This window comes from Peromyscus leucopus, chromosome X (genome assembly GCF_004664715.2).
Source record: "Peromyscus leucopus breed LL Stock chromosome X, UCI_PerLeu_2.1, whole genome shotgun sequence".
NCBI classification, from domain to species: domain Eukaryota; kingdom Metazoa; phylum Chordata; class Mammalia; order Rodentia; family Cricetidae; genus Peromyscus; species Peromyscus leucopus.
The window spans coordinates 136,555,183-136,574,902 of record NC_051083.1 but is presented as its reverse complement, the minus strand read 5'-3'; the positions used below and the strand labels follow the sequence as shown (position 1 = coordinate 136,574,902).

Below are 19,720 nucleotides of genomic sequence, written 5' to 3'. Positions count from 1 at the left end.
TTACCTTTCTCTATTCTGTATACCTTTCTTTACTTCTTACTCCATGGCTGGTTGTGTAGCTGGGTGGCTGGCCGCTGGAGTCCTCTCTCCTCCTCTTGCTCCTTCTTCCCCCCAGATTTCTCCTTCTATTTATTCTCCCCGCTTGCCAGCCCCACCTATCCTTTCTCCTGCCTCTCTATTGGCCATTCAGCTCTTTATTAGAACATCAGGTGTTTTAGATAGGCACAGTAACACAGCTTCACAGAGTTAAACAAATGCAACATAAAAGAATGTAACACATCTTTGCATTATTAAAACAAATATTCTACAGCATAAACAAATGTAACACATCTTAAAATAATATTCTCCAGCAGTGATCATGTGGTATAAAGCAACAATTGTAAAACTTCTTAGTCCTGATGAGCTCTCTGTTTATTATTGTATCTCCTATTAGACTAAGGAAATAGTAACAAGTCACAGATATTTTGGATTGGTATGGACTTGTATATTGATAGAAATTTAAGGTTATATTGCTACAACATACTGTATATGTGATTCAACTCTGGTTTAGAATATACTGTAGATGACTGTAAATGGATATTTCCTGTCCTGACCATTTATTCCCAAATAGCCAGCAGCTGCTTCCCAAATAATTGACTCAGAGGCCTATATTAATTATAACTGCTTGGCCAATAGCTCAGGCTTATTACTAGCTAACTACTACACTTAAATTAATCCATATTTCTTATTTACGCTCAGCCATGTGGCAGTACCTTTATTAGCATGGCACATTCATCTCCTGTTCTGCTGCAGGCTACAAGAATATGAAATAGAGATTCAGCTGTATATGATGAAACTAAACCTAGGAGGATCAAGGAATCCTTCTAGAGGAGAAGTCATATACCAAGGAATATTTGATGTTATTTGGCTTTCAATATATCAGCTTTTTTTTTTTGCTATCAACATTTTTGTGCACTCATACTCCTAGGTCATAATGGCAAACGGTATAAGCTTCTCAGACCTACTGCTGATCTGAACTAGGTAACACCCTACAGAGACAATGCCAAGAAGACAGGCAGATGTGTAGATGCATAGCTTTATTTCTTGTGCAAATGAATCTCAGACCATCCCTTTCTCTCATAGGCCTAGTGACACTGCAGAGATATTGACTCAGGACAAAAGGGGTTTTTGCATAACCAGGTGGAGTGAAGACTGGGCAGAATTCCTGACTCTGGGCTAGTGTTAGAATGGCTCAGCCAGAGGAGAAAGCAGCAAGGAAAAATTTTTGCAGATGGTAGGTGGATTTGAGCCAGGTCAAAAGAGCAGGAGAGGAAGGAAAGATGGAGGAACGGAGGACAAGGATGAGGTCAAGAGCATAAGAGCTTAGTTATCACTAGGACTAGGAAAGGACAGGAAAAGAAGGAACAGAGAGGAGCTGAGTGTGAGGATGGGAATGAAGCTATGTAGATAGAATTTTGTCTTAGAGAAATAAAGTGGATGGATGAAAGAGCATGGTGTACATAGATTCTTTTCTCTAAGATTACCCCACACTGGGCATAGCATTTTCCCTAGAACTCTGGGAGAAATCTTCTCAGGGAAGGCCCCTGGGAAAATTTTGATACTGTTCTCTTTGATTCTCCCAACTCCTCTGCCTCTGCCCTTCTGCTTCCCATCATTCTTAGTTTGGTCACTCTGCCTATACTTCCTGCCTAGCTACTGACTAATTAGTGTTTTATTAAACCAATTTGAGTGACAAATTTTTACAGTGTACAAGAGCATTATTCTACAGCATATGTCAATGGAAATTTAAGGTTATAAAGGACTATTCAGATTAACAAAAGCTAATTTAAGATGTATGTCTAACTATTTATGTCTTTGTTAATTGTTCAACACCAAGTGGCTAGAAAATTTAGATAAGTAACAACATATGTTTGCTACATAAGGTATATTTGATAATCAAGATTTATAAACTCCTAAGATCCACTCAGGTTCACAGTAATATTTGTCTAGCTTCTTTGCCTCTTAAGTTTTAGCTATTCAGATAAACTAAGCCATACAAAAAATTATAATGGCCTATAATGGTGCACAATAAAGTTGTCAGTCTCTCTGTGGACTGCATCTATGATTAAAAGTTTTATTTTGATACTAGAAGAGCTTTCAATTAAAAAAATCATTACTATTATTTTTTTTTTTGGTTTTTCAAGACAGGGTTTCTCTGTGTAACTTTGCACCTTTCCTGGAGCTCACTTGGTAACCCAGGCTGGCCTCGAACTCACAGAGATCCGCCTGGCTCTGCCTCCCAAGTGCTGGGCTTAGAGGCATGCGGTTAAAGGCTAGGCTCACAACCAAAAAAAAATCATTATTTTTAAGGCTAAACCTAACAGAGATGCAATGTAAAGTCTTTTTTTTTTTTTTTTGTTTTTTTTTTGTTTTTTTTTTTTTTTTTCTGAAACAGGGTTTCTCTGTGTAGTTTTGTGCCTTTTCCTGGAATTCACTTGGTAGCCCATGCTGGCCTCGAACTCACAGAGATCCGCCTGCCTCTGCCTCCTGAGTGCTGGGATTAAAGGCGTGAGCCGCCGCCGCCCCCCGCCCCCCCCCGCCGCCGCCGCCACGCAGCAGTAAAGTCTTAGTCTTAGAAAAACTAGTAACTTGGCCAGGCGGTGGTGGTGGCGGTGGTGGCGGCGGCGGCGGCAGCAGCAGCAGCAGCAGCAGCAGCAGCACACGCCTTTAATCCCAGCACTCGGGAGGCAGAGCCAGGCAGATCTCTGTGAGTTCGAGGCCAGCCTTGGCTACCAAGTGAGTTCCAGGAAAGGTTCCAAAGCTACACAGAGAAACCATGTCTCGAAAAAACAAAAAAAAAAACAAAAAAAAAAAAAAAAAAAAAGAAAAAAAAAGAAAAAAAAAAAAAAAAAAGAAAAACTACTAACTTACTGTAAACTGTTAAGGATAATAAAGACATGCAAGTTAATGGTCAATCACCTTATAGATGATCAAATTCTTTTTTTTTTTTTGATCAAATTCTTTAATGTGAGTTCAGAACTATATTTGTAGTCATGCTCAGTACTAATACAGTTAATTACAGGATTAAGATTTATTTAGCCTCCTGTGTATGCTTTCAAAGTTAAGCCTAAAAACAAGTAACAGAAACAAGCAAAGTTTGTCTAGTTTAGATATATTTAGTAGATAATGGTCCTCAAACCCTTCAGAGATCTACAGAATATGGCATTTAAAGTGTTTAATAAAAAGCTTTTTGAGACAGAGAGAAGTACCATCTCCTGGCAGCACCCCTAATCTCCTCCAAGGAAGACAGATGATGGGGCACAGAGGAACTCCACGAGGGGCTTGCTTTAAATGTGGCGAAGCTAGCCACTGGACAGAAAAACTGCCCTTCACCTCAACTGCTGCCAAGACCCTGTCAAAACTCTCGACAAGCAAGAGACTGGGGAGTTGATTGCTCCGCTTTGCTTAGACAAGTTAGGCCAGTTGTCCCAAGCTCCTCCTAACACAGGAAAGTCTGTCAGGTCTTTGGGGCCTGGTAGCCAAAGACTGATGCTGCCCTGGGACTTCTGCCCCCAACAACAGTAGAGGAGCCTAGGGTGATTGTCCAGGTACCTGGTAAGTCTCAGTTATTTTTTTTTAAATAGATTCAGAAGCTGTTTGGTTTGCACTTCCTATTTACTTGGGTGAAATACATCCTCAGATCTCTGATGGTGTTGATGACTAGGCTAGTGATAGCTTTGTTAGTTTAACAGCAGCAACTAAGGCTTCAGCTGCCTCCTCAGTTCTCTTCATATGTAAAAACCAGGCCACAGGCCTCACTTTCCTAGAGCTGCTACTAGGCCTAGACACAGTTTACCTACCTACCAGACTCCAAAAAAAGATAAACTCACAAAACAGATTTCAATGTAACTTTTTACTATTTTTTATTTAAAGGAACTCACTTTACAATGACAATCAACCACCTATAGCCGGCTTTCTCATCAGACTTTGTTTGGACCACCAGCCCTCAAAAAATGACACAGAGGCTTATTATTTTTTAAATTTTTCTTCCTTTTTTATTTAAAACAAAATTTTTTTATTCATTTGACCTACCAACTGCAGATCCCACTCTCATCCCTCCTCCTGCTCCCTCCCAGCCTGTGGGAGCCCGTTTTCGGGTTCCTCGTGGCTTTACCCAGCAGGTCCGAATAGAGGTTGATCAGGACCACGGGCCTGAGTGCAGGTGTCTGAGATGGTCTGCACTTGGCTGTGCTGGGGGAGGAGGTCTTTTGCTCCACCCCTTGGCGTCTCTATAAAAACCCTGGAACAGAGACAGTCGGGGCCCGTTAGAAAAGGTTCCAGGCCCTCTCAAGGATATTCTTTATTTTCTCTCTGTTTATCTCCACAAGATTCTCCACAATAAATCTTTCTATCTAATATTTCCTGCTGCTCACACTCAAGAAAACTCTGGGGAACTGTGGGGTTGGTGGGTAAATGCCCCACACCAGCCCCCCGCCCCCCGAGACTTATTATTAATTATGTAAAGTTTGGCCTTTAGCTTCAGCTTCTTCCCAACTAGCTCTTATAACCTAAATTAACCTGTTCCTATTAATCTACATTCTGCCATGTGGCTTTTTACATCTTCTCCATTCTGTATGTCCTACTCCCTCAGTGTCTTGCTGGTGTCTCCTGCAAGCCTAGTTTCATCCCCCTGAGTTCCTCTCTCTGCCCAGAATTCCTGCTTATTCTCTCCTGCCTAGCTATTGGCCATTAGTCTCTCTTTGTAGCTAGAGTTTTCCTGCCTTGCCCACAGTCAGGACAAATCTTTGTCACCCGCCAGTCCCACAGCCGCTCAGACCCAACCAAGTAAACACAGAGACTTATATTGCTTACAAACTGTATGGCCATAGCAGGCTTCTTGCTAACTGTTCTTATAGCTTAAATTAATCCATTTCTATAAATCTATACCTTGCCACGTGGCTCCTGGCTTACCAGCATCTTCACATCTTCCTTGTCATGGTGGTGGCTGGCAGTGACTCCTTCTGCCTTCCTGTTCTTTTATTTCTCCTCTCTGTTAGTCCTGCCTATACTTCCTGCCTAGCCACGGCCAATCAGGTTTTATTTATTGACCAATCACAACAACTTGACATACAGACCATCCCACAGCACAGCCAAGTGCAGACCATCTCAGACACCTGCACTCAGGCCCATGGTCGTAATCATCCTCTATGCGGACCTGCTGGGTAAAGCCACAAGGAACCCAAGAACGGGCTCCCACAGGACATACAGAACATCCCACAGCATCTCTCTCTCTCTCTCTCCCCCTTTTTTTTGGATTTTTTGAGACAGGGTTTCTCCGTGTAGCTTTGCACCTTTCCTGGAACTTGCTTTGTAGACCAGGCTGGCCTCAAACTCACAGAGATCTGCCTGGCTCTGCCTCCCGAGTGCTGGGATTAAAGGCATGCGCCACCACTGCCTGGCCCTGCCATTAGTCTCTTTACTAAACCAATCAGAGGATGCTTTAGCAGAGATACATCTTTACAGTGTACAAAAGGATTATTCTACAACAACCATCTGTGTCTCATGGTGACTAATTGGATAGAAAAAAAGTGTAAAGTTTATATAAAGTCTGAGGATACGAAAGCTTAAGTTGTGAAGATCTAAGAAAATGTTTTACGTTTTTAAGGTGTTTTAAGGTGTATAGATACAAGTCATAATAGTTGGAGGATGTGAAAGAAGTGATAAAAAGTGATTTATGGTACATAAAAAGAATGAAAAAATGCTTCAGATTTCTTTCCCTCTCTATACTATTGTTATACTAAGACTTCAAAAGTTCAAAGTTTTGACATTAACCAATAGAGTTCTAATAAGCTATTAATCTAGCCCTGGGAAGCAGTGACTATCATAGTCACAAGCTCAAGATTTTTAAATTTCCTTTGGTTGTTTTCTAACTATAGACTTAACAGTGTTTCTCATTGTGCTAAAACATCTGTCTAATCTATATACATCCATTCGTCTAGATAGGGAAGAAGCCCCTTATGGTGATATTTTATTTGTATTCAAATGTTATTTGTATGTTAATAAGTAGAGTTGCCCGGGGGGTCAGAGCTATTAGCAAGCCATAGGAAAGCAGGGCAGTGGTGGCGTACATTTGTAATCCCAGCACTTGGTAGGCAGAGCTAGGTAAGTCTCTGTGTGTTCAGGGATACAGCCAGTATTGGAGACACCTGCCTTTAATCTCAATACCAATCATGGAAAACCTGGAGGTCTATACAGACAGGCCGTGACGAGGCGGTCATGTGGTTGGGTTTACAACCAATGAGAAGGCAGAACAGAAACACTATAAAAAGACAGACACACAGGAATTAGCTCTGGTTTGGAGAGGTAGGACCACCGCAGGAGGAAGGGTAAGGTTTTAGCTCTTAGCTCTGACCCCTTGGCTTTCTTCTTTACATTGGTTCTGTGTTTCTTACTTAATAAGATGGTTGGTTACATCTACAGGCCCTCTTTCATGTCTGTATTCGTACTGAAAAATCAAGATCAAGGGAGCTTTTGCTCTTCTGCTCCCTGAAAGGTTTCTGTCCTCTCTGAGCTCACCTTAAACAGTGTTCATGCTTTTAACCCAAAGTCATTTCCCAAGCTTCTACTATGACACAAAAGCATGAGTCTACTGCCTTTTCTATAATGTGGATTTCAGTGCAGATCACAAACAATGGTAATGCTAACATATCTAAAACCTCTTTTTGTAAACTTAAAATTCTTGTAAGCTTCAGGAAATCAACTTAAATCTACCTCTCATGGGTTAAATGGACTCTAGGTTAAGCACCCCTGCCAACAGAGAAACTTAACAGCCTAAGTTTCCCCACCTACTGCCTATTCCTGAGGGTGGCATCTCTCCCCATTTCCCTGGTCTTGGGACTCCCATCCCTCAACTACCAGGACAATGGGCCCAAAAGTTTCAAATGTACACCTGGCTGGGCAGAGAAAGAATTCATGTAACATACACCTAAGAAAAAAATTTCCTCCTAAACCTCTTAACTTTATCTTCAGCATCCTGTCAGGTCCAGGTGTCCCCTCAAAAGCTGTATCCCAGATAGCTTCAAAGCACCAGGTGGTCCAGCATCAGAAACTGCTTCAACTAGGCCTGCACTTTCCTAGCCCCAGATGGTCCCACAGAGCCTGGACAATTAGTAAAACAGCCAGCTCTCCCAGGACTTGGTCAGCATTCCAGCTTTCTTAAGCCTCTAAAGATGTTACCCTGAGATAATAGGAAGCAGTATAAAGAGCATGGCATCCTCATTCCTGCTTTACCATTACCCCTTCCTATCCCCCCACCTTTTATAATAAACAAAAGGGAGTAATGTAAATTTGGTGTTCCACTAGCTTGCTTTTCAGTGACTCAGTGGCAGCAGCTTATGTCATTACTTGCTGCTTCCAGGTATGTCACTACGTATCCCATTTAAAAGGCCCTGGCTACCCCAGATCACTCTGTCTTGTTTAGTCTGTCTCTCAGTTTCTCTGTCTGTCTGTCTCTATATCTCTCCCATCTCCCCACTCCAAGATGGCCTTTCAACCTCCCTCTCCCTGAATAAACATCTTGCATTAGATATGTTGGGTGGCATGATCTTTTAGCAGTACACCTTGGCCCCAGACCCACCAGGGGTACATTTTCTCTGCTTTGTTCTAACAAAGGTTGCACTTGGTGTTCTGTTGCAGTGCTAGGGACAACCGTGAGGATTAGGTCTGGGGGAACAGAGAGAGAGTAGGTGGAGTTTCTCTGTGTCTTGGCAGCTTTTCCCATATAACCACAAAGAGGCTTAATATTAATTATAAATGCCCAGCCAATAGCTCAGGCTTGTTATTAGATAACTCTTACATTTTAAATTAACCGATATGCTGTGTGATGTCTTTCTGTAAGCTGTGAATATGTGTTGCTCCCATTGGTTAATAAATTAAGCTGCACTGGCCTATGGCAGGGCAAAATGGAGCCAGTCAGGAAATCCAAGAGGGGGGGCGGGAGAAAGGTATGGTCGGGAGAGACTGTGAGCTGCTTTCAGGAGAAGCAAGATGTGAGAGAACAGATAATGCCACAAAGCCACATGGTGAAACATAGATTAATAGGAATGGATTGAGTTAAGTTGTAAGAGCTAGCTAGCAAGAAACATGAGCCATAGGCCAAATAGTTTGTAATTAATATTAAGCCTCTGAGTGATTATTTTATAAGCTGCTGCAGGCCAGGCAGGACACAGAAAAACTTCCACCTACATCTGGCACTCAACATGGGGCAAGAATTTCCACCTAAAATCTGAGAAAGCTTTATAAAAGGGCTCTAAAAAGGAGCCAAGAGCAGCTTCCTAGTTCATATCTCTCATGCGGGTCATGGGACAGAGACCCTATGGCATTCAAGCTTGAACACAGCATTGTGGATTCCTGCCACAGTACACAGAGGCATTTCCAAGCTGCAAAGCACACTGCGTAGTGGATTTATCTTTTGCTAGTACACACAAAAATGTTTTTGGGCTACATGCTGCTTGATGGAGGCATAGACTCACTGCTTCCCAGGGTTGGCAGTGAGCATGGCTTCCAGAGCTGGCAGTAAATGTACCTCTGCCATGTTGGGAAGCCAAATGGGTGCAGTCAACAGCCAAAGCCGCCAAACAGCTTAGCAGTTTAAAATCTCTCCTGGTCAAAAAAGGATTATAGATACATAATAAAAACAGATTCCACTGGAAAAAAAACTCTAAACGGGTTACGGTATGTTTAAAAATATACATAAGCTCCTTGATTTGGGGGATGTGGGAATGTGGGGTGGCTTGGGAGGGAGAGCTGGGAGATGGGAAGAGGAGGTGGGATCTGTGGGTGGTATGTAGAGTGAATAAAAAATTTCTTAATAAGGAAAAATGAAAAAAAATACATAGGTTTGGGAGAAAAAAAGAGAAGGTATAGACAGTCATAAAAAAGAAATATATAGTTTTAAAATAGTAAAATAAAGTTCTTAGGGGAGTAAAGTCATATAAAGAAAATGAGCCACGTGAGGATGGAAAATGCACGGAAATCTGGATTATGTATATTATTGTGTTGTCTTTAATTTTTTGACTGCTATGAGACATTTGATTATAAAAGCAGCTGGATTAAACCAACCTACATATTTTAAAAATATCTTGACTCTAAAATTTAAGTCAAAAGGTATGCCACCTTGGGAGAGAGGTTATGTTTTTGTTTCCACAGAAAATGAGACACTATGAATTCATTCAAAATTAAAGATTATCAGATTTGATTGAGGAAGACCCCCTGAAATCCTGACTACAGACATAAAAACATAAACACGAAGAACTGTAAGACATGTGATGTATATTTTACCTCCTCAAACACATAACAAGAAATTATCTTTGGCTGACTTATGTACAATGCATAGTCTGTATTTATATTAGTGCAGATATGTATGTTACCTTTAAAAGTTTATGTATTTTCAGGATGAGGGGACCAGACACCAATGAAAACAAATGGCCCAGATGATCCAGCATCTCAAAATGCCACTGTTGCAGTTTCCTCTGCTTTCTGCATCCAGAAAGGCTTCAAGGCTGCTGGCTGAGATGATCCAGCCTCACAAACTACTACAGCCAAGACTTGACTATTATCCTGAATTTTCTTTGTGTCCTCATGAGACTACCAGTACCCCCAATCAATAGGAAGTAGCCTAGAAAACTATACCCACATTCCCCAAAAATGGATTATGGTTGTTTATCTTTGTTTAGGAGGTTGGTTACAAATTGTTATTGGTCATAGTCAATCTTTTTCTGAAAAAAGAAAGGGGGATATGATATAGAAATGATGGGAAAAGGGGTAGATTATTAAATCTACTTTAATCTAAAAAACAACTATTAATCTTATATATTTTACTTTAATATAGATTTTTGTTTATTATTACAAATTTAAGGTCAATTTCGTTATACTGTATGCCTATTTCTACTCTTGTTTAAGGTATTACGTTTATGCAACTCATTTAAAATTAAATGTATCATTAAGAAATACAGATTAATAGTCATCTATAATAATCAAAGTTATAGTAATGTTAGTTAAGTTTTTAGGCATACAAAGATATATTTCAATTAGATAGACAATCTTCAAACACTTCAAAGACCTACAGAATATGACATTTAAAATGTTTTAAGAACTTAGACTTTTCTGGACAGTGAGACATGTCTGCTCCTGACAGCACCAATCTACTTCAGAGAAGATGATGGGCATTGAAGAAACTCATTATGGAGTTTGCTTTCTTTGTGGCAAAAGTTAGTCCCTGGGCAAAAAAAAGTGCTCTTGCCTCCACTGCTTGACAGGATGCTGTATAAACTGGCTATGCAGGACCCATAGGAAGATGACCACTGAACTTTGCCAAAACAAGGTGAGATGGTATTTTCAGGTTCCTGCTTTGCAGAGGAGACTGCCAGACATTCTGCAAGACACAGGGAGAAGTGACTGATGAAATTTGCCAATAGGCAAGACAATGCTTCAAATGTCCTGCTTCACTAAAAAGTGTGCCAGAGACTCTAGGCCTGTAGGCTGAAGATGGATGCCCCAATGTTGCAGAAGAATTTTGAGTGACTGTCCAGGCAGTCATATGTCTCTTGTCATTTCTAGAGTTTTGGAAGTTGCTCACAATGCACTTCCTGTTTACTCAGGTAATATTATATCCTTCTGGGGTCTTTGATGGAGTTGAAGACTGGATAGTTAAAATTATGGTTTTCCTTAATCATGATAAAGATTAAATTAGATATGAAACTTTTTTTTAAAAAATTTTATTTATTATGTATACAGAAGAGGGGCACCAGATCTCATTACAGATGGCTGTGAGCCACCCTGTGGGTGCTGGGAATTGAACTCAGGACCTCTGGAAGAGCAGTCAGTCAGTGCTCTTAACCTTTGAGCCATCTCTCCAGCCCCCTAGATATGAAACTTTAGACTCACAAAAATAGAATGGATGATAGAGTATTTTCTTTAATTTTGCTAAATACAAATAGACTAGATATTGTAACTATAATTCTTGCTTGATAACTGTTTTTTTTAAAGATTTATTTATTATGTATACAGCATGTATGACTGCAGGCCAGAAGAGGGCACCAGATCTCATTATAGATGGTTGTGAGCCACCATGTGGTTGCTGGGAACTGAACTCAGGACCTCTGGAAGAGCAGCCAGTGCTTTTAACCTCTGAGTCATCTTTCCAGCCCGATAACTGTTTTGTTACATGTAATTTTACTATATTAAAATGAAACCCAGGCAGTGGCGGCACACACCTTTAATCCCAGCACTCGGGACGCAGAGCCAGGCGGATCTCTGTGAGTTCAAGGCCAGCCTGGGCTACAGAGCAAGATCTAGGAAAGGCACAAAGCTACACAGAGAAAGCCTGTCTTGAAAAACCAAAAAGAAAAAAAAAAAGTTTTGGGGCTGGAGAGATGGCTCAGAGGTTAAGAGCACCGACTATTCTTTCAGAGGTCCTGAGTTCAATTCCCAGCACCCACATGGTGGCTTATGTGGTGGTATTCTAATTGTACTGAAATGTGATTTTGATTGTATGTTAATAAATAAAGTTGCTCGGGGGTCAGAGCTATTAGAGCCATAGACAGAGTGTGGCGGTGGTGGCACACGCCTTTAATCCCATAGATCTCTGTGTGTTCAGGGATACAGCCAGCATTGGAGACATACGCCTTTAAGACCTGGGGGACTGTACATACAGACAGTGATGAGGAGTCACGTGTTTGGGTTTACAACCAATGAGAAGGCAGAACAAAAGACTATGAAAAGACAGACAGACAGACAGGAAATAGCTCTTTCGGGAAGCTAGGAGCTCGCAGGAGGAAGGGTGAGATTTTAGCTCTGAGCTCTGACCTCTTGGCTTTCTCTTTTACATTGGTTCTGTGTTTCTTATTTAATAAGACGGTTGGTTACATCTACAGGCTTACAACTATCTGTAATGAGATCTGGCACCCTCTTCTGTATACATAATAAAAAAATCTTTAAAAAAATGAAAATATTCCTTTTTGATTAGACAGAAAAGGGGAAGTGCTGTGGGATGTCTTTCTGTATGCTGTGAATATGTGTTGCTCTAATTGGTTGATAAATAAAATGCTGATTGGCCAGTGGCAGGGCAGGATGGAGCTAGGCAGGAAATCCAAGACACATAGAGAGGGAAGAAAGGCAGGGTTGGGAGAGATCTGCTAGCAGCCAGGAGAAGCAAGATGTGAGAGAACAGGTAATGCTACATAGCTTAATATGAATGGACTGAGTTAAATTGTAAGAAGCCTGCCATAGGCCATACAGTTTGTAATTAATATAAGCCTCTGTGTGTTTACTTGAGACCAAGCAGCTGCAGGACCAGGCAGGACACAGGAAAACTTCTGGCTCCACCCATATTTTATCTATGTTCTACCATGTGGCTTGGTACCTTATCTCAGTATGGCATGTTCATGTCCTGCTTCTTCTTCTTCTTCTTCTTTTTTTTTTTTTACAAATCCAAACTCCAACGATCTGTATTATCCTGCTCAGGCAGATCACTTCTCTAAACAGTAGGATCCACTGGATCCAGGTTGAGGTATGAACTCAGTAGATTGTCTCTCAAAGAAAGGACCAAAAAAATAATCTATCTGCCTACCCTGTAAAAGACACAACATTCTCCAGCGTTGCAGAGAAATACAATCTGTGTGAATTCAGCCCATTTAAAAAAAAAAAAAAGCAGCACCCTGGGGTTGGTCCCCAGTGTCACACACAAACCAACACCTGGCAGTCTGCTGTGGGAACCCTGACTCCACAGGTACTACAAGAAAACCTCCCACCCTCGTTTAAAACAAACACAAACCCTCTGCTCTGCTCTGCTCAACCTTACCACTTGCTTAAGGCAAAGGCCTGGACGAGCAGCAGGATGGATGGCAGCCGCTCCTCCTGAGCCAGGAAAACACGCTCGCTCCCTTTCTAACAGGAAACAGATTCTCAAAGATCGCAAGACACCCAAGGGCTCCTTGAGACAGAGGCCCTTTAAAGAACACACCTGGACACCTTGTGACCACTACGTCTAAAGGCAAAAGTAAACAGCGGCAGACGCCAAACTTAGCTCCAAAACCATCTCTCCCCCAACCCAATACAGCTCACAGAGGACAAGTATGTGACCACCGGTCTGTGAGAAGTGGGCTTGTTCGGCCAGGCCACCTTGCCTGGCCCGGAGAGTTCAAGTCTAGCGCCAGTCAAAAGAGGTCTGGCTGCCGAAGCTGTGGTTTCTGCGGCCCGGCTGGCTCGTGACCGCTTTACAAAGATCTCTCCATTTTCTTCACTCACACGGGAACTTAAGAACAGGACTTTTTCAGTGACATCTATGGTCAATGCTTCAGCGGCCTCTCAGAAGCACTGCTGGAGACAAGCGGCCTGCACTGCAAGGTCACAGCTCCTTCCAGTTGATGGGCCTCTTGCCAGACTTCTGGAGCAGTTCATTGGCTTTAGAAAAATGTCTGCATCCAAAGAACCCCCTGTACACCGACAACGGGGAGGGATGGGCTGTTTGCAGGACGTGGTGATGCTTCCTATCAATGGCTTTGCCCTTCTGGGCGTAAGAGCCCCAGAGCAGGAAGACGAGGCCTGTCAGGTTCTGATTTAGCCACGACACAACTGCATCTGTGAACTGCTCCCAACCCCGCTCCTTATGGGAACTGGCTTGGTGGGCGCGGACGGTGAGGACAGCGTTGAGGAGCAGGACACCTTGTCTGGCCCACCCCGATACATCCCCGTGGCCAGGATGAACAAAACCATCGATGTCTGTGGACAGCTCTTTAAAAGTGTTTTCCAAACTGGGCGGGGGTGGAACTGGTCTTTGGATACTGAAGCAGAGCCCATGAGCTTGATTAGGTCCGTGATAGGGATCCTGTCCCAGAATGACAACTTTCACATCTTGGATGTCACACATCTGGGTCCACGTGAACACCTGCTCCGGGGGTGGATAGACCTTGTGATGTTTTCTTTCTTCAGCAACAAATCCCATGAGCTTAATGAAGTAAGGCTTCCCGAACTCTCCGCACAGCTGCTGCTTCCAGCTCTCGCCGAAGTCGGCGGGCACGTTGCGGGCGGCGAGCCTGAGCAGGGCCGCGGCCTTGTTCCTCTGGATGCGGACGAGCTGCTCGGCGCTGAGCGGCGAGGAGGGCAGCGTGGCCGGCTCGTCCTGCCCGACCCGGGCCTTCTTGGCGGGGCTGGCCTGCCAGGAGTCGGGGTCGCGGGTGAGACTCCGCCGCCTGCCCCCCCCCCGCGGCGCTCACAGGCTCCGGGCCAACCCCAAAGGCCGCGGCCCGAAGATGCCCATGGCTGAGCCGACCGGGGGCCGAGCCGGAGCCCGAGCCGCCGCCGCTGCCACCCTCCGCCCGCCTCCCTGTCCTGCTTCTTTTATATCTCCTGGCGACTCTTCAGACTCTGCCCTTCTTCTTCCTAGCATCCTCCTAGTCTGGCTCTCCTGTCCAATTTCTTCCTGCCCAGCTATAGGCCAGTCATCTCTTTATTAACCAATGAGAGTAATACATATTTACAGCGTACAGAGATTGTTCCAAAGCAAGAGAGAGTAGAGAAGGTCTTATTGAGGGCAGTCTACCTTGAGCAACTCTTCAAAATGACATCCCTCCCCCATTTTGTTTTTATAACAAGGTCTTGCTATGTAGCTCTAGCTGGCTTGGCACTTTCTATGTAGCCCAGACTGGCCTCAAACTCATACCAATACTCCTAATTCAGCTTCTCAAGTGTTGGAATTAGAAGTATACACTACCATGCCCAGTTAGTATTTGGGCCTTGATGGTCTTTGGAGTAGAAGCTTTTGAACTTATAGCATATTACTTAGTAGGACCAACATCCTCACCTACACCTGGTGATGTTGATGGTTTACCTGCAGGATGAAAATGCAAGATGGGCCTGAACTTGGCCTCAGCACAGGGATCTAGGAGGAAGTGGGTCCATTTCAGCTTTGATGTATAACAGTAGGTGAAGAAGCTCCTCTGAGCCCCCAGGAGCTAAGCCTACCTTCCCACAGCTTAGGGAGAAGGCTGGGAAGTCCTGGAAAGACAGGAGGTTATGCTACAGGTAAAGTCATTTACTGCTGGAATCCTGGCAGAGCAGAGTCACACACAGGACTCCAAGGGGTGAAACTGAAGGTAGGTCAACAGTCACATACTGACAGCAATAGAGATTGTCACTATCCCTGAGAATTAGAACGTACATCAAAGAGCAAGACCAGGGCTGTCATATTTCTGAGAGCATAATTCTCAGAGACTCAGTAATATGATCAGCAGTAATGACTGAATATTTTATATATGCTGGGCTGTTTCAAGTACTTCCCAAGGACCCAATTTGTTTTATCCTCAGCAGCTCCCCAAGATGTTGGTGCTAATGCTACCCCTATTTTCCAGGGCAAGACATGAGGGAAACAGTATGCAGGAGAGTTAAATAGCTTGTTCTGAATTGTGAGTTGGCACATGGTAGAGGCAGAGTGTGACTCAAAGTATCTGGCCTCTAGGGCTGGATCCTGTGCTCTCCTGCCTGTGACTTTCCCCACCTTCCCTCCCTCCCTTTCTCTCTCTCTCTGAGGTTCCTACATGAGCAGGAACTTCTTTTGGGAAGGAGTCACTGAGGAGCTGGCCATCAGATGAGAAACGGAGGAGAGTAAAAAGAGAAGCACCCTTCTCTTCTTGTTTCATCGGGATGAACTTTGCAAATCAAAATTGACATTTCTTTTGAGTTCCATGAGCCCAGAGAGCAGTTCTCACTGGTGTTTACAAATTCTGATGTAAAGCCACAACTCCCCCAAAATCTTCAATGGTTTCTGAGGTGCAGAAACCAAAGATTTATGGGCTGAGCATCTAACTCAGTGTTAGACTTCTTGCCTAGCACATGCAAGGCCCTGGGTTCCATCCTAGCAGTTAAAAAATTCCAGGCCTGTTTGTACATGTCTGTTATCCCAGCATTTGGCAGGCAGAGGCAGGGAGATTGTTGAAAATTGTAGGCCATCTTTATTTACATAGTGAGTTCCAGGTCAGTCAAAGCTATATAGCAAGACCTGGTCTCAAAAAAAATTTTTTAATGCAGCCCAAGCTGGCCTTAAACTCATAACTGTCTGGTCTCAGCCTTCAGATTGCTGAAATTACCACCCCAATTCTGTACCTGGGTTCTGGCTTTGAATATTTCTTTGGCTAGTTGCTTGTCTTCCTCAACTAGTTTGGGAATCACAATTGTTATCATTTCTGGCTTCCTGAATCCTAAAGCCACAAGTTATCTCACTGGCAGAAAAGATGGCTACAGTAGTACCAGTAGAACGAAAGTCCCATGGTTTCCCGTTGTAAGACAGGCCACCCCTAGTATCTTTTTCTGTGGCGCATGTGCTGTGTAGGGAGGGTTCTGTCCCAAGACCCTAAAGGCTTTGAACGTCTGACTGTTGAAAGGAACTCCCTGCACTCTATGGTAAGCACATGCTTACCTACCATCTCAATCACTCTACTGTCAAACCCAGCTGCACTGTTTAGCTGTCCTCACCCGGCTCCTGTGTCCCTATGTTGGTCCTCCCTCCCCTGTTCGTGGCTGCTCTGTTAGCGGTTAGGAACGGTGCCAGTGCGGCTGGGAGCACATAACTGTGAGGTCATGTTGCTAACCCTCGCTGTTAGCCCAGCGCGTCTTCAGGCTCTTGTGAGATGATTGGCTGTGTCCAAGTGAGTGACGGTACAAAACCCAATGACGAAATGCTAGCCCGCCAGTGGATTGGAGGGTACTGCGGGCAGGCGCGGGCAGGCCCAACATACCAACGCCAGGCAGAGTCAAATGGTGGGTAGAGGGCGTCCCAGCAAGGAACTGGAGAAAGAAGGGGCAGGTGAACAGACAGGGCTGCAGAGGAGGGGGGCTAGCAAAGGAGAGGAAAAGCAAAAAAGAATCGCCGCTACCCCAATACAGTCAATTTCGGGAGGGTGGCAAGTGTGAGGATCAGCTGAGGAGGTGGGACAAGTGGGATATGGCTGGATCTGAGGGGAAGTAGGAACCCACCAGATAGATGGACATGGAGGGCCTAAATAGACATGTTTTAGTTTTGTAAAATTTTGACCACAGCTCTAAAACATATTCTATTGGCAGTTCTATTATCCCCTTTAGAGATGAAAAAATCGAGACATAAAGGTTACCTAGGGAATCACCTCCCACTAACAGGTCTAGATTTAAAACCAGATAGCTGGCTCCAAACTCTGACGGGTACTTCTTCATGGTAGGGAATTAGAAGATTCAGGGACTGGTTCCAAGTGCAAAGATCCATGACATCTTTCAGAGGGTGTTCATGAGCCTACAAACTGCCAGACTGGTTGAATTAAGGACTTTTCATCCTCAAACGCTTTGTGCACCAGCCCCCATCACTTGGATATTATATACCTTGGCTACCCAGTGGCAACAACAATCCCTGGCAATGGAACTCATTTTCTTCTTTATGATCATGGCTCTTGAGTCCTTATTACCATATCTGTCCCTTTCTTTTTTTTTTTTTTTAATTTTGAGACAGGGTCTCACTTATGTTGCCCTATCTGGCCTGAAATTCACTGTGTAGACCAGGCTTGCTTGCCTCTGATTTCAAAGTATTGGGATTAAGGGAGTGAGCGACCACTTCTGGCTTTTATCTGTCCTTTTCTGCCCAGCATAATCTAGAAGCCAGAATTGAGCCTTTGGGGCTTTTATTTTGCTTCTTGGAATTATACTTCTATTGAGTACATTTGTTGACTCATTTATACTGCCAGTGTAAATGTGCACTATGAGTTTCAGGCATACTGAATCTAGCACTTCCAGATGAATGCATAGACACTTATACTGTGGCTTTCCTGTATTAATGGCTTCTATATTTGCTTTACAGATTGCTGATTGTCTTCCCATTTTATTTACTCTTTCATAAACTGTATTTAAGCACACTCATACTACACACGAAGAAGCAAACAGTATTACCATAGAACCCAGCAATTCCAGGCAGTCACACACACAAAGTAAAAATAGTTACCTACACACAAATCTGTATATATGACTCAGAATGTCACTATTCACAATAGCAAAAAATGTAAACAAAATGTAAACAAACCAAATGTTCACTCAAAGATTAAATAAAATAGGGTCTATGTAAACAAGAATATTGTGTGACCATAAAAAAGTAGTGACCACTTGGGAGAGACAGGAAGATCAAGTGTTCAAGGTCACCCTGTTACAGAGCAAGTTCAAGGCCAGCTTTGCTTACAAGAGATGATTCCTTTCCCTCAAAAAAGGAATGATATGAACATAGTCTACATAGATGAACCTCAAAAGCATTACACTCAAGACTGGGGAGATAGTTCAGTAGGTCATGCTTGCCTTATGGGAACAAGGACTTGAGTGTGATTCACCAGAACTCATGTAAAACAAGCCATACAAGGTGATTCACCTTGATAATCCCATCACTGGGAAGGCAGAGACAGGTGGATCCCAGAGGCTCCCTGGCTAGCCAACCTAGCTTAATTGGTGAGTTCCAGGCCAGAAAGGTACATGGCAGGCACCAGAGGATCACCACCAAAGGTTGTCCTCTGGCCTCCATGTGCATGTACATAGATACAAAGAACATTATGCTTTTTGAAAGCCAGACACAAAAAGTTCATATATTCCAATTCTATTTTCACAAAATATCACATAAAAGTATAATCCAGACAAAAGCAAATCAGTGATTGCTAAGAGCTGGGAGGAGAAACGGGGTATAGAATTTGGAGATATCAATGTTGTAAAATTAACTCTGAATACATTAAAAAAACCCTCTGAACTGTATAATTTAAAGGAGAAAATTGTATAATGAGAAAGCGATTACCCTGAGACAGAGAAATAAGTTAAAAATGTTTCGGGAGACAGGTGTTGCATAGTATAGGCTGGCCTCCAACTTGCTTACTTTGCCGAGGAGGATGACCTTGAACTTCTAATCCTCTTGCCCCCTCTTTCTTTCTTTCTTTCTTTTCTTTCTTTCTTTCTTTCTTTCTTTCTTTCTTTCTTTCTTTTTTTTCTTTCTTTCTTTCTTTCTTTCTTTCTTTCTTTCTTTCTTTCTTTCTTTCTTTCTTTCTTTTTTTTTTGGTTTTTTGAGACAGGGTTTCTCTGCGTAGCTTTGCACCTTTCCTGGAGCTCACTTGGTAGCCCAGGCTGGCCTCGAACTCACAGAGATCCACCTGGCTCTGCCTCCCGAGTGCTGGGATTAAAGGCGTGCGCCGCCACGGCCCAGGCCCCTCTTTCTAAGTGCTAGGATTATACATGTCACCATACCCAGAATAAATTGTTTTCTAAAACTACTGTGATGATCCCAAAATAATTGAATTTTTTTCTAAAGACAGAATCTTAGTATTTAGCCTTGGTTGGCCTGTTGCCTATGTAGACCAGGCTGGCCTCAAACTCAAACACTTCCTGCCTTTGCCTCCTAAGTGCTGGGCTTAAAGGCATGTATCACCATACCCAGTCATTTAAAGATTTTATTTTAAAAAAAATGTCTATGTATGGTATGGCTGTGAATGTATGCCACATCTCTGTGAGTGCCCAGAGGCAAGAAGGGGTCAGATTCCCTGGACCTTGGGTTATAGTCAGTTGTGAACCACCTGATGTGGGTGCTAGGAACCAAACCTGGAAGCAAGTACTCTTGACAACTGAGCCATATCTGCAGCCCAATTTTGCAGTCTTTATGAAGACTTTCCTTTTACAGGCCAGGAAACCCAATCAGTAGACT

At 43.2% G+C, this 19,720-nt stretch overlaps 1 protein-coding gene across 1 annotated transcript; it reads right to left on the bottom strand.

The window, feature by feature from the left end:
• Window positions 1-12,467: 12,467 nt before the first annotated feature.
• LOC114706234 (uracil-DNA glycosylase-like) lies at window positions 12,468-14,296 on the bottom strand. Its single transcript, XM_037199042.1, is given in 1 exon segment — window positions 12,468-14,296. A coding segment is annotated over 1 exon segment (912 nt). The 3' UTR covers window positions 12,468-13,384.
• Window positions 14,297-19,720: the final 5,424 nt, after the last annotated feature.